The 13,757-nt window shown below is 55.4% G+C and overlaps 1 protein-coding gene and 1 long non-coding RNA gene across 12 annotated transcripts in view; one reads left to right on the top strand and one right to left on the bottom strand.

Annotated features, from left to right (window-relative positions):
• IMPDH1 (inosine monophosphate dehydrogenase 1) overlaps positions 1–2,837 on the top strand; it is a 66,279-nt gene extending 63,442 nt beyond the window's left edge. For all 10 annotated transcript variants that reach the window (XM_077997265.1, XM_077997264.1, XM_077997271.1 and 7 more), the window contains 4 exons: positions 67–211; positions 503–646; positions 740–823; positions 2,091–2,837. In XM_077997265.1, coding sequence (XP_077853391.1) covers positions 67–211; positions 503–646; positions 740–823; positions 2,091–2,112 — 395 coding nt within the window. In that variant the 3' untranslated portion in view covers positions 2,113–2,837. The remainder of the gene's footprint in view (positions 1–66; positions 212–502; positions 647–739; positions 824–2,090) is intronic.
• On the bottom strand, positions 2,378–8,391 carry LOC114677024 (uncharacterized). 2 transcript variants are annotated; one of them, XR_013415516.1, is made up of 3 exons: positions 8,266–8,391; positions 7,545–7,926; positions 2,378–3,231 (listed from the first exon to the last, which is right to left on the bottom strand). It is a non-coding gene; the product is annotated as an uncharacterized LOC114677024 (long non-coding RNA). The 2 variants fall into 2 exon arrangements; XR_013415517.1 differs by lacking the exon at positions 7,545–7,926.
• Positions 8,392–13,757: the final 5,366 nt, after the last annotated feature.

Below are 13,757 nucleotides of genomic sequence, written 5' to 3'. Positions count from 1 at the left end.
AGGCGAGGGCTGGAAGCCAGGTGGGGCACTCGTGGGCTAGAGGCACTAATCCCTTGCCCACTGTAGTGATGATGGGCTCCCTGCTGGCTGCCACCACGGAGGCCCCTGGCGAGTACTTCTTCTCAGACGGGGTGCGGCTCAAGAAGTACCGGGGCATGGGCTCACTGGATGCCATGGAGAAGAGCAGCAGCAGCCAGAAACGATACTTCAGGTTCCCTGACCCTGGGCCCCACCCGGGCAGATCAGCCCACAACCCTTCAGGGCCCGCTCATGCCACTGACTTCCCCAGATGGCAGCCAGTCCTCCTATGGTGGTTCTGGAAACTGAGGCACAGGGCATAAGTAGCAGACACAGGATCTGTCCCTGGGCCACCTGACTCAGAGCCCAGCGAGGGGTGGCTTGGGGGACCTTCCCAGGCGGTATCCCCTTTGTGCCCTTAAGAGGTGGGGTGGGGTCCTTTGAGCTTCAAGCTGCTTGGCTCAGTCTTTCACCTTCCACGTAGCGAGGGGGATAAGGTGAAGATCGCACAGGGTGTCTCGGGCTCCATCCAGGACAAAGGGTCCATTCAGAAATTCGTGCCCTACCTCATAGCGGGCATCCAACACGGCTGCCAGGATATCGGGGCCCGCAGCCTGTCTGTCCTTCGGTGAGTGCTGAGACTGGGGCGGCTCCTGCTTCCTTTCTCTCGCTCTTCTCCACCCGTGGTGGCCCTGACCCGCTCCACCTACCTGCTTCCTAGGTCCATGATGTACTCAGGAGAGCTCAAGTTTGAGAAGCGGACCATGTCGGCGCAGATCGAGGGTGGCGTCCATGGCCTGCACTCGTAAGTGTGGTGGCCTCCTCGCTGTCACCTGCAGGCAGTGGGTTGGGCAGGTGGGGCCAGGGTTGTGAGGCCAAGCTGAGGTCAAGGGACCCCATGGACCACCTGCAGCAGGGACAGATGCTGCTGCAGGATGGCCCCGCACCCTCTCCTCCAGGGCCCAGCCACCCTGTTCCTCATCCTTTAGCCCCCATGCAAGCAGGCCCTCCCCTTCCCTCGGGCCTCTTCCGAGCAGGGCACAGGAGGTGTGGCCACTCACTGTACCTGGACTCCCAGCCCTTGCTTGCTCAGGAAGCTTGGTGGCTGGTGGCAGGGGCTGGTGGTGGCACCAGGCAGCCAGGCAGAAGATGCGGGTGTGACCCGTCTGGCAGGGACAAGGGCAGAGAGACAGATGCCAGGGCCAGCGCTGGGGCAACCGTGGGCGGGGGCAGTGCTCGTTGGCAGCAGTTCCGTTGGCAGCAGTAGTTGCAGGCATGCGCCCCACCCTGGTCAGAAGCCCTGTCCCCAGGCATCAGCGGGCGTCTAACCTGTGTCTCTTTCCGCCCCACCCTTCCGTAGCTATACCTTTCTGCCGTGTAAGTAAACGCGCTGCCCGGGCCAAGCGTAGAGTAGAGCAGGGGCAGTCTGGGTGGGACCTGGGCTGGAGGTGGGGGTGGGTATTGGGTGGGAGTGGGAGGGTGCTGGGGTGTAGCCATGAGATGTGGACCCTGGGTTTGGGCCCCCCGGCCCCCTAACTCCAACACCATCGTGGAGGAAACCAGCAATGTCCCCTCATCCAACTGAAACATAGATCCCTTTCTGGCTGCAGAGAGACGCCTGTGACCTCAGGCCTAAGGCTGCCCCATCTTAGACTGGACCCAGTGACCACAAGCAGCCTAGGCCACTGTGCCTGCCGGCCCGGGGCTAGGTGTGGACACAGGCAGCAGAGGTTTGGCCCCAGGTTGGAGCTTGCTCCATGAGGATGGGCCGTGCCTGCCTGAGCTGTCCCTCCACCCTGGGCACTGAGGACAGTCCACTCAGATATGGCAATGGCCCAAAGGAGCATGGCCATCTCTGGACCCAGCATGGTTCTTCAGGGAACGCTGGCCTGGGGGAGGACAAAGAGGCCCAAGGCCTGCTCCAGGCCCTCCTCCTGCCCGCTACGGCTGAGATCCCAGGGCTCCTCGGCTCTCTGCTCTCTCCCGCATCTGGGGGCCCTGGGGAAATGGTTTTGGGAGGGAGCAGGGTCCACACACCCACTCTTGTTCCCCCTCTTGCCTTGTCCCCACAGTTACGAGAAGCGGCTGTACTGAGGACAGCGGTGGAGGCCGAGGTGGTGGAGGGGGCGCACCCCAATGTCCACTTTTGGGCACAGCCTCCCTCCATAACTGAGTGATCCACAGATTTGCACTACGGGTTCCCCAGCTCCTTTCCAGGGAGAGAGGAGGGGAGGTCCTGAGGGGGCTGCTGCCCCTCACTCGGCATCCCCTGCGGTGAGGACTGCTCCCTGGGCCAGGCTGCCCTAGGAGCCCCCCTGAGCCCAGCCAGCCGGGCTCTCAGGCCCTGCGCCTGCCTCAGGTCTTTCTTGCTGCAGCCTGCTCCAGCCCGGCCCCTACCCCAGGGGCAGGTGGCCCCTCCTGGCTTCTCCTGTAGGGCACCTCCCTGCCCCCAGCCCCCCAGGAAATGGTGCTCTCCTGGCCCTGCCTCTGGCCCTTCCTGGGCCGCTGCCCCCTCAGCCATGTGGCACTTCTGAGCTCCTGACCCAGGCCAAGGGGAGGTCTCTGCCCCCTTCCCCGGGCCTGGGCTACCCTTGGGTCCTGCTCCTCAGGCCAATCCCCTGTCCCTGGCCCTGGGGAGGCAGCTGCCCTGGTCATGGCCGCCTGCCTGTCATTCCTGACTCACCACCGTCCCCAGGTGAACCATTCCTCCCCTCTCCTCAGCTGCAGTTGAAGGCTTTAACTTTGCACACTTTGGGATCACAGTTGCGTCATTGTGTGTTAACTACTCGGAATAAATCAAGCAGGTCTCAACGCCTCCACCATCTTGTCTGTATCCCCTGTCCATTGGGTGACTGGAGCCCCATCAGAGTTGGGCTGGGGGGTGTGGCACCAGGCCCTGCTTCCCCAGGAAGGTATGAGGGCATTGTGGTACTGGGGGTGGGGTGGGGGCGTGTTGGCGCAGGTGGGCCCCATGTCAGGAGGTCTCACAGGCTTGTGCCACACTGGCAAGTTCACCTGCTGCAAACTGCTCAGCAACTCCTGCAGCCAGGCAGCATTGTGGAGGGTCATCACGGCTGTAGAATTCCAGCATCGGGGCCTTACCCGGCTGCCGAAAAACGCCCACCGCAGCCTCATCATGCCACATGGTGCAGCCAGGGCACAGGTGGCAGTACAGCATGGCCAGGGCCTGTGGTCTCATCTGCCGAAACATACCTATAGGTACAAAGCAGAGTAGGTCGGCTCCCACTGTTCATATGTGCCTCAGGAGCTGCCTCCCAGCCTCAGTTCCCACTAGTGCAGACAGTACTGTCACATGGGCTGCTGAATACCCCTAGAGTTGAGAGGTTTTGGAACATTCGTATTGCCTTCCTGTGCCTCTGTTTTTGGGCAGTGGGCACAAAGCTGTCCATCGAAGGTACAGACACCACTCCATACAGCCATCACTCAAGTGGGCAGAGGCAGGGAAGATGGCCAGGGGTCCTTGGGTGGCGGGAATGAGCAGACCAAGGAGAAGATCTGGATACACTCCTATGGCTAAGGGAGGGGCCCCTCAGCTCCCTGCTGCCATGCTGTACCAATACCTGCCCTCTCCCAGACCCCTTCTGCCAGAGAGCTATTTGCTCAAGGGCCAGCCTTTCACTGCATCATTCTTTAGCTGTGTGCTTCTAGGGACAAGAAAGAGCTAGACAGCAGGACTATCAGATGGGCTCAGAGCTGGTTCAGCATCTGCTCCAGGAGTTCTTGCAAAGTGAATGGGTCATTGACAGTCCTGGGAGGCCTTGTGCCCTGGAGTCTGGCTTTGATGAGCACCTGAGTCAGAGGTGACCTAGCAGGGAGGGAGGACAATGCCCAGGTCCCAGGGGATGGTTGAAGATGAGAGGGGATGGACCAAAACAGGGCCAAGTTTCGTGGTTTGTCTTGTGCATTGGTTTACAAAAATCATGCAGGAAGCAGCTTGACCAGCCATTGAGATTGGAAGGATCTAAGCGTTCTCAGATAAATGCCAAGTCACTCTGAATCAAGAGCGTGAGTGGTTCAAAGGGAGAGGTTCCGTTTTGAACTAAACCTAGTTGGTTAATAGAGCTGACCAATAGGATGAATTACCTTGTAAGTCAGTGATCTCCCCCTTAAGGTATGGTAGCATTAGTATGGCCCTTTGAGAGGAGGTTTTAGCACGGTGGCCCTGGAAGTTTGGTGCATGTCAGAATCACCTGGAGAGCTAATAACAAACAAGTCCTAGGCTTGCCGTAGTAGGATGAGGTCTGGGCTTCTGGGTTGCTACTCAGCCCCTCAATTGTGATACATTCTAAAGTTAGAAGATTACTGTTGTAGAGGAATTCCATGCATCTAGTTATATGGTCTGAGACTTGTCACAGCACGCATCCTAAGAAAAGCAGATGACACAGCACCCACCCCCAGGCTTCATTGCAAGGATTATGTGAGAACAAATGAGGAAGGTTACAGGTGCTCAGTAAATGAGTCTTTTTTTTTTTTTTTTTTTTTGAGACAAAATCTCTCTCTGTCACCCAGGCTGGAGTGCAGTGGCATAATCTAGGTGCCCACCACCACGCCCAGCTAATTTTTGTATTTTTAGTGGAGATAGGGTTTCACCATGTTGGCCAGGCTGGTCTTGAACTCCTGACCTCAGGTGATCCGCCTGCCTCGGCTTCCCAAAGTGCTGGGATTACAGGCGTGAGTAAATGAGTCTTATTGTGTCCTATGGGCTCTCCCTTTGCCTGGGTGATAAACGCATGTAAGTCTGGACCCAGGCGACACACTTACTCTGGGTTGCAAATTCAGCCACAGTGCAGGAGGCTCAAGTGGGACAAAGGGAGAGAGACTCTGGGTAGGAAGGCCACAGCAGGTGGATATTCAGAGGCAGCTCAGAGCCACATTTGGGAGAAATGCAGATCAGAGATGCCTTGGTCAGCAGTACTACTTGCCCCCCTGAGGTCCAACCAGGTCTGCGCAGCGCACGTGCCCCCTCATCCCTCCTTGACACACACCCAGCACCATGTGGTCCAGGCTGCTCACCACCAGGTTGTCGAAGATGTGGCCCCACAGGCGCTGAAGCATGCTGCTGTGGTGCCCCAGGTCCCAGCTCGTGGGCAGTGGCATCTGCGCAAAGGTGTACCCACCCAGGGAGAGGGCACACTGCCAGCGTGCAGCCAGCCAGTGCCCCAGGATCCCTGCAGCAACATCAGCATTCAGGCAGCCCGCACCAGGCCACCACAAAAGAAATGGCTCAGTGCAGTCTCCCAGCCAGCGCATCAAAGCTGCAGGCCAGGTGGAGCTGCAGGGACTTAGCCTAGGCAGCCAGCCTCGCCCCCAGCCAGGGCAGGAACAAGAGCAACAGGTAGAGCCAGGGGACCAGGAGGCCCAGGCTTCAGTGCAGGTGTGTGGAGCAGGAGAGTCAAGTTACCCTCACGGGGGGTTAGCAGTGGGGCCATCTCTGGTGTACCCTGGGGGACCAAGAGGAGGAGGAGTGGGTGGCCCTAGCCGTCTCCCAGGCTCCAAGGACTGAGAACAGGGCCCTCAGATGGCATGGCCCCATCATTCAGGGGGGACTGGACTAGCCCTCTGAGGCTCCTTTCAGCTTCTGTGGTTCCAGTGCCAGTCAGGAAGTGGGCAGTCAGCCGGAGGCGAGGCAGGGGCAGTGCCCCAGCTGTGAGCCACTCAGCTCCCCTCAGTCTTTCCCTCCACCCCTCTCCTCACATCCAGAGTCAGGGCTGGAGAGGAAGAGAGGACCCAACCATTGGGGTGTGGTGGGTTGGCGGAGGTAGCTCCTCCCTCTCCCCTTCATTAGAGCTTTTTACTCTTTCAGGATCCCTTCTGGCTTGTAAGGGTCAAATTCCACCCTCAGCCTCTCTGACCCCACTATAGCCTGACACTCAGACTCAGCTAACCAGGAGGTTGCAGGGCCAACCCTGCCCACCTCACCTTACCCCTGAAGCCTTCCTGCCTCCTGCTGAGGAGAGTTGGGAGGCAGGGAACCTGGGCAGAGGGCAGCTGGCCAGGTGGGAGCCTCCAGCCGCATGCAGCCTCTTCTAGGCCAGAGTACCCAGCCCCACCTCTCACACCTATTGTCCTCAGAGCAGGGCTTCTCACCTGCAGGGTTCAGGCATCACCGTCGCCAGCCTCCTCCTTGCTAACCCTTCTGGCTTAGCTCAGGAGGGAAAACAGGTGGGATCAGGGACCCAGGAGACCTGGTCCCCAGCCTCCGGCTCCACCTGCTCTTAAGCCCATTGACAACATCAGCTTCTGGGCTGAGAGCCAGGGTGTCGGCTCCCAAGTCAGCTTCACCCCCCACCCCCACCCCAGCCCAGCTAGAGTTGGAGAGGGGACATCTGGATAGCAAGATGTGGTATTAGCCTGGAACAGGTAAAGAGCAGCCTTTCGCTCACCCTGTGCCTCAGTTCTCTACTTATGATCCTAAAAGGGAAAGAGGTACACCCTCACCCCCAGGCATCCCAACTTCAGATATTTCACTTCCCCCTTCACTTTTCAGGGCAGGCTGATCTCACGGTGGCCAAGCCCAGGGACTGCCTTGGGTGGGTATTGAACTCAGGAGTCCTGGTCTCATAGCAGGCACCTTTCTGCTTCTCCCTCTTCTGCCAGTGGGCAGGACGATCTGAGGCTCCAAGGGGTTCACCTGGCAACTGTCAGGTGGGTAGGAAGGTTCTCCCAGAGAAGAAAAGGGGACTCGGGTCTAGAAGCAGTGGGAGCTGAGCGGTTCCCCAGGAGGGGATGTTGCACCAGGACCTTGCGATGACCCACATGTCACTCTCCTACCTCAACTTTAACCTCTTCATTTCCATGGCTCCCTCCCTGTGGAAAGGCAGATAGTGGGAAACAGTTTCCAAGAGGACTGCAAGCCTCGGGAAAACAACTAGGGGAGAGACTTTCTTGGACCTCAGGCTACCAGGAGTCTTGCTTTCCTGTCCTCCTTCTTTATGTGTAGAGAAGGACATTGCTCCCACCCTCCACAGTGCTTCCAACTCCTTCCCATGCCTCTAATCTCTGGGAAAGTCTGGGGGCAAAAGGAGCAAAGAGCTTTTATGTGATGCTGTGGGGGAGAATGGGCAGGGGAAGAGGAGTGTTCCCTGTTCCAGGCTGTGGGACTCCGGGTCTGGGAGCTTCAGAAGCAGTGTGGCACTGTGTCCGGCAGATGGCGCCGAGACCCATCGACCAGTGGGACCCCAGGGAACCCGGAGTGGGGCAGTTTCCTAGGCAACAAGCAGCCCTTCTTTTCAAAGCCCGGCCTTTGGCAACCATTCCCTGGTTACCTGCATCCGTAGTAAAATTTGGCTTCCGAAGGACAGGCGGGGTTTGGGGGTAAACTAATTTCATCTCCCAGAAAGAAAAGAGGCTGGCTAGGTGGGGAGAGGAAACTAAAAGACCTGTTTTCTGCCGCCATTCATTACTATGCTGTAAAGGTGCATCTTATCCTCGGCAACCTATAGCAGTAATGCCTGTTCCTTTATGATGGATGGGACGACGAGGCTAGGAGAGAGAAAGTGACTTGCCCAAGTTGCCAGCAGGTAGGGCCTGGGCCTGCCTGGATGTCCCTGGGTCCATTCCATTCTTTCTCCCAGCAGCTGTGAAGTGTCCAAGCCCTGTGAGGGCGCTGGTGGAGAGGCTTGCCAGGAAGCCAGGAGCTGCAAGAGTGGCTGGAGAGAGGCAAGAATAAATCCAGCCCCTTCCAGCTGAGCTCTTTCCTTGCTTGACCTGGTGTGGGGAGACCTCTCTGCTCAGGGTCTCCCCTGACCTCATGGTGGGGCCTTCTCCTGGCAAAGGACCACAGAGGGACAGGGAATAGCAGTTCAGACTGGAGGTCATATGGCCCCTCTGCGGTTTCAGGACAGGAGAGCTTGCCAAGGAGGACACAAAGCTGGAAACCAGGACTACCTGGGGAGAGGAGATGCAGGAAAGGATTCTGTTCCAGGGACTGTTCAGAGGAGAAAACTGACTTCAAGTAGGTCAAGGGACATATCTGGAGGATTCAAATCCAGTTCAATTACCTGCTCTCCATTCCCTCGAGCTCTCATCTCCCTGCCTACTCCACATCTCACACTGACCGTAACCAATGCTGAATTTCTGACTCCCTGTAGTAGTCTGGGTTCTCCAGACTACTGGGTTCTCCAGAGAAACAGAACCAATCATACAATATTTTTCTAAAAAGAAAAATGTGTGTGTTTGTGGAGAGACAGAGAGAGAGAGACAGACTATTATAAAGAATTGGCTCACATCATTGTGGAGGCTGACAAGTCCCAAGACCTGCAGTTGCCAAGCTGGAGACCCAGGAGAGCCAATGGTGTAGTGCCAGTTCGAGTCCAAAGGCCTGAGAACCAGGAGAGCTGATGGTGTAAGTCCAGAGTCCAAAGGCAGGAGAAGACTGACGTCCCGGCTCGAAGACAGGCAGAGAGAGGAGATTTTCTCTTACTCAGCCTTTTTTGTTCTATTCAAGCCTTCAATGGATTGGATGAGGGCCACCCACATTGGGGAGGGCTGTCTGCTTTATTCAATCAGCTGATTCAAATGTAAATCTCATCCAGAAACACCCTCCCAGACACACTCAGAAATATATTTAAACAAATACCTGGGCACTCTGTGGTCCAGTCAAGTTGACACATATAATTAACATCACACACCCTGCCACCCTCCCAGACCTGGTCCTCCTTACATTTACCCTATCTTAAAAACTAACAAATTCATTCCTCTGGTTGCTCAGATAAACAAAACAAAACAAAAACCCTTGGAGTCATTCTTGACTACACTTTCTCTCACTATTTATTTATTTATTTATTTATTTATTTATTTATTTATTTATGAGACAGGGTCTTGCTCTGTCTCCCAGGCTGGAGGGTAGTGGCACAATCATAGTTCACTGCAGCCTCAACCTCCTAGGATTAAGCAATCCTCCTACCTCTGCCTCCTGAGTAGCTGGGACTACAGACACACACTGCCACTCCTAGCTAATTTTTTATTTTTTATTTTTGTAGAGATGAAATCTCACTTTGTTGCCCAGGCTAGTCTTGAACTCCTGACCTCAAGTTATCCTCCCATCTTGGCCTCCCAAAGTGCTGGGATTACAGGCATGAGCCATCATGCTTGGCACACACTTCATATTTAATCCATCGGCAAATCCCATTAGCACTACCTTCAGTTTAACCACTTCCTCCAGTCTCTTCTGCAACAATGCTGCTCAAACCATCACCATCTTCCATCTGGGTTACTGCAAAGGGCTCCAATTTTCCTAGCCCCCACTGTTGCCTCCTTCCAGAATTTTCTCAATACACAGCAGCCAAGGTGATTATTCTAAAATGTAAATGAGAGCAGGTAGTTCCTCTGCTTAAAACACTCCACTGGTTTCTCTAGGGTCAAAGAGGAAGTCAGTCTTTGCTGGGGCCCACAGGTCCTTCATGATCAGGCCTCCACTGTCTCAGGCTTTCTCTTGCTTGTCCCCTACCCATACTGTCCTGGTCATGCTGGCCTCCTTACTGTCTTCCAGTGCCAGTGCCCTCCTCTTCACCCCAGGCCCCGTGGCTCACTCCCTCACTTTCTTTGGGTCTGTGCTCAAGAGCATCGTGTTAGACCTTCCCTGAACCCCCTTGCCACCCCCGACACACTGTCACTCTCTGACCCCATCCCTGCCCGTCCTGCTTCATTGTTCTAAATAACACATCACAAACATACTCTCTCTTTGTATGCATAGCGCCTGGGCTGTGTGGTGTGTGGCTCCTGCCTGTAATCCCAGCAATTTAAGAAGCCTAAAGCAGGAGGATGGCTTGAGCCCAGGAGTTCGAGACCAGCCTGGGCAACACAGTGAGACTCGGTCTCTACAAAAAATAAATAAATAAAATAGGCAGGTATGGTGATGCCAGCCACTCAGAAGGCTGAGGCAGGGGAATCCCTTGAGCTCAGGGGTTCAAGACTGCAGTGAGCTGTGATTATGCCTCTGCAGCCTGGGCAATAGAGCCAGACCCGGACTCTAAAACATAAATAAATATATGCAGAGTGTTTGTTTTCCCTGATATGTTTTTATCCCCTAAAGCACTGTCACCCATAAATACTTGCTAAATGCTGAATGAATGCATAAAACATATATTCATCATCCATTCTGCATCAGGAAATATACAGCAAGGTTGAGGATACAAAGATATCGAGAGGAAACGTGCTCCCTTGAGGAACCAGGCAGCTGGCAGGGGAGACCAACCTTCTTTTGTATTTGTGGGTAATACAGTGTATACAGGATAACACAAAGATGGCACTTGGAGGGATGACTGTATGCTGGACACTGTGTTAACATGCGTGGTGCCATTTAATACAGCCCTGGGAAGTGGGGACTACAATCATCCTCATTTCCAGGGGAGAAAACAGGCTCAGAGGGGCATAGTAATTTGCCTAAGGTCACCCAGCTTCTCAGCCACTGAGCTGAGGTTGTGACCCAGCCTCACTCTTTCTATTTCTATTTTTATTTTTTTGAGAGAGGGTCTCACTCTATCACCCAGGCTGGAGTGTGGTAGCATAATTACGGCTCACTGCAGCCTTGACCTCCCAGGCTCAAGCGATCCTCTCACCTCAGTCTCTTGATTAGCTGGGACTACAGGTGCATGCCACTACATCTACTAATTTTTTCTTTGTATTTTGTATAGAGATGGGGTTTCACCATGTTGCCCAGGCTGGTCTCGAACTCCTGGCCTCAATGATCCTCCTGCCTCAGCCTTCCAAAATGCTGGGACTATAGGCATGAGCCATCACCCAGCCCACAGCCTCAATCTCTAGCCCCAAAGTCCCTGCTCCTCCCACTCTCCCGGGGGAGGGCAGAATAGGCTGGGGATGGAGAAAGGAAAGAGAAGAGTGGGGTGGAGGTTCTTCCTATCAGTAGGAGAGAGGTAGAGAAGGACTGAGCTGGCAGGGGGCCCTGGGCGACAGGGCACTGTGCCAGCCCCACCAGCCTCCTCCCTCCCTTCATGTGTGCTCTGCAGCCCCGGGGCTGAGTGGGCTCCCTCTCTGGCATCGAACTTCTTTGTCACACCCCCACCCTTGCCTCAGGACTGGCTACACAGGCATCCCTTTCTGGTCCAGTCAGGCATATAACCCCAGGCTGACAGGCATCCGGGTGCCAGGGCAGCTTCAGCTGGCCAAGGGTGAGGTCATAGGCTGAGCACTCAGGGCCTGGCCCCTCCTCCCTCTCATTGCAGGCTCAGCCCTTGCCCTGCCCTTCTGCAAAATTCCCCTCTGACCTCCCTTCTGCCCCACAGCTTTCCCGCAGCAGGCTCTGGCTTCTACCTGGCAAGGCCTAGCGTATTAGTTTCCTTTGGCTGCTGTAACAAATCACTACACACTTAGCAGCTGAAAGCAACAGAAATGTACAATCTTACTGTTTTGGAGGCCAGAAGTCTGCAGTGGGTCCTCAGGGCTGCGTTCCTCCTGGAGGCTCTAGGGGAGAACCCATTCCCTTGCTTTTGCTGACTTCTAGCGGCTGCCCCTTCCTCCATCTTCAGAATCAGCTATGTAATATCTTTAAATGTCCCTGTCTTTCTACCCTGCTTCCATTTTCACACCTGCGCTGACTCTGACACCCTTGTCTCCCTTATAAAGACCCTTGTGGTTATATTGGGCCCATCTGATAAACTCTGATAATCTCCTCATCTCAAAACTTTCCATTTAATCACATCTGCAGAGTTCCTTTTGGCATGTAAGGTAACACATTCACAGGTCCTGGATTATGGACATCTTTGTGGGGGGCCACACCTAGCTAGGATGGTGACCTCCTCCCTAACCAGAGGGAGTAGTTCTCAACACGTTACCATGATCTCATGCTGTCCTTGTGGGGCAGCATGGATCCCCACAGTACAGACGGCAAGCCTCGCTGACTCCAAAGCCTGTGGCCTTGTTGCAATCTCAAGGTTGCCTCCAAGATTGGAAATAAACCCCTCCCTCCTGGAGCTCCCCCATGGCCCCTCTGCTTTGGCTGGCGTCCCGTTGGGTTTGCATCTTGGTCTGGCCTACAAGCTCCCTGAGGCAGAGGGGCCCTGGCATGGGGATTGGAGGAGGAGGCACTCAGACACCGTCAGAGTGGAAGGAGGGAGGATTTTGCCGGCTGCGGGACGAGTGGGCTCTGGAGGATCTATTCTTCCCCTGCCATATTTGCAACATTGTGTGTCTGTCCATTTTTCTGGCAGAGGGAGCAGAACTTCCACCAGATTTTCAGTGGAAGCTCCACCTCCAAGGATCAAGAAACCCTGTTCTGGGCTGCCCCTGATCCCCCCTTTCCTGGGCTGCCTTCTCTGAGCCTGCCTGTCACCAGGGCTCACTCAGCACCAGGGGACGATGCTGGGGACAGTGGAGAGGGAGTGGGATGAGAGACTGCTCCACGCTGCCCCCACTCCGCACCTGCTGTGAATTCCAGAAGGCCACTCAGACCTGTCTGGCCAGAAGGCAGGGGAGCTTTCTGGGTCACCATAAGCCAAGGCAGCCGAACGTGTGCAGGGACATGGGTGGGGATGGCAGTGCAACCCTGCTGCCTCCTCTAGATTGCTCACATCTGTCTGTGAGGCAGGCGGCCCCGTGCTGAAATGCAGATTTCAGAGGTAGGGGGCAAAAGTCTACTTTTCTTTCTTTCTTTTTCTTTTTTTGAGACGGAGTCTTGCTCTGTCATCCAGGCTGGAGTGCAGTGGCACGATCTTAGCTCACTGTAACTTCGCCTCCCAGGTGCAAGTGATTCTCCTGCCTCCGCCTCTCAAGTAGCTGGAATTACAGGCACTTGCCACCACACCTGGCTAATTTTTGTATTTTTGGTAGAGACGGGGGTTTCACCATGTGGGCCAGGCTGGTCTTGAACTCTTGACCTCAAGTGATCCACCCACCATGGCCTCCCATAGTGCTGGGATTACAGGCGTGAGCCACCGTGCCCAGCCAAGAGTCTGCTTTTCTAACAAGCATCCGGTGCTGCTGGTCCATGGCCACACTTTGAATACGAAGACCCAGAGGACCTGGGCCTACTTCTGTCCCTTTCTCCTCTGCATTCGTTCAATGATTCGAATCTTTGGAGCTCCCACAATATGTTATTCTCCACCCTCCCCCCACCAGCTTCACACCCTGGCACTGACTGTGAGGGCCTGGCGGGGGGGCAGGGGGAGCTGCTGCCCACTCTCCTTTCCCTGGTGGGGTCTGGTCCCTCGGGGACCGGGCATGACCTTGCTCAGGGTGCCAGGATGAAGCAAGCGCTCCTCCACTGGGCTTCCCCGTCACCTCCCATGCTTCTGCCAGCCCTGCGTCTCTGTGATCTCCACACTCCCAGCTTTTCCTGCTCTTGGCCCTCATAGACATGACTTCACTCTCCTATCAACCAGCAGTGACCCCGCCTGGAAGAAGGAGGGTGGAGCGGCCTTCGCAGCTTTGCCAAAGCAGAACTGGAACACAGCTCTCTCCATTCCCAGGGAAGGTTGATCCAGGCACTTTATTCGGATTTCAGAATTTGGGATGGAGTTCGATGAATGGCTTACTACACCTTGTAAAACAGGAAGTGCGTTTTGAGCAATTTGCTCCGATAGCCAGAGGCACTAGTATTTCAGGTATGTCCCCTTCACCCAAGCCCTCATTCCTAGGCAGGTCTTACAAAGGGTTCCGCCAGCGCCCTCTACAGGCCACACAATCAGGGCTCCACTTGTGGTGGGGTGGGGAGCGCAGAAACGTGCAGACCACAAGATGTTTGCACGCACAGCCTGAACTCC

The sequence above is a fragment of the Macaca mulatta genome, chromosome 3 (genome assembly GCF_049350105.2).
Source record: "Macaca mulatta isolate MMU2019108-1 chromosome 3, T2T-MMU8v2.0, whole genome shotgun sequence".
NCBI classification, from domain to species: Eukaryota; Metazoa; Chordata; class Mammalia; order Primates; family Cercopithecidae; genus Macaca; species Macaca mulatta.
Note: the sequence above shows the minus strand (reverse complement) of the source record. Positions and strands in the feature narration are given on the sequence as shown.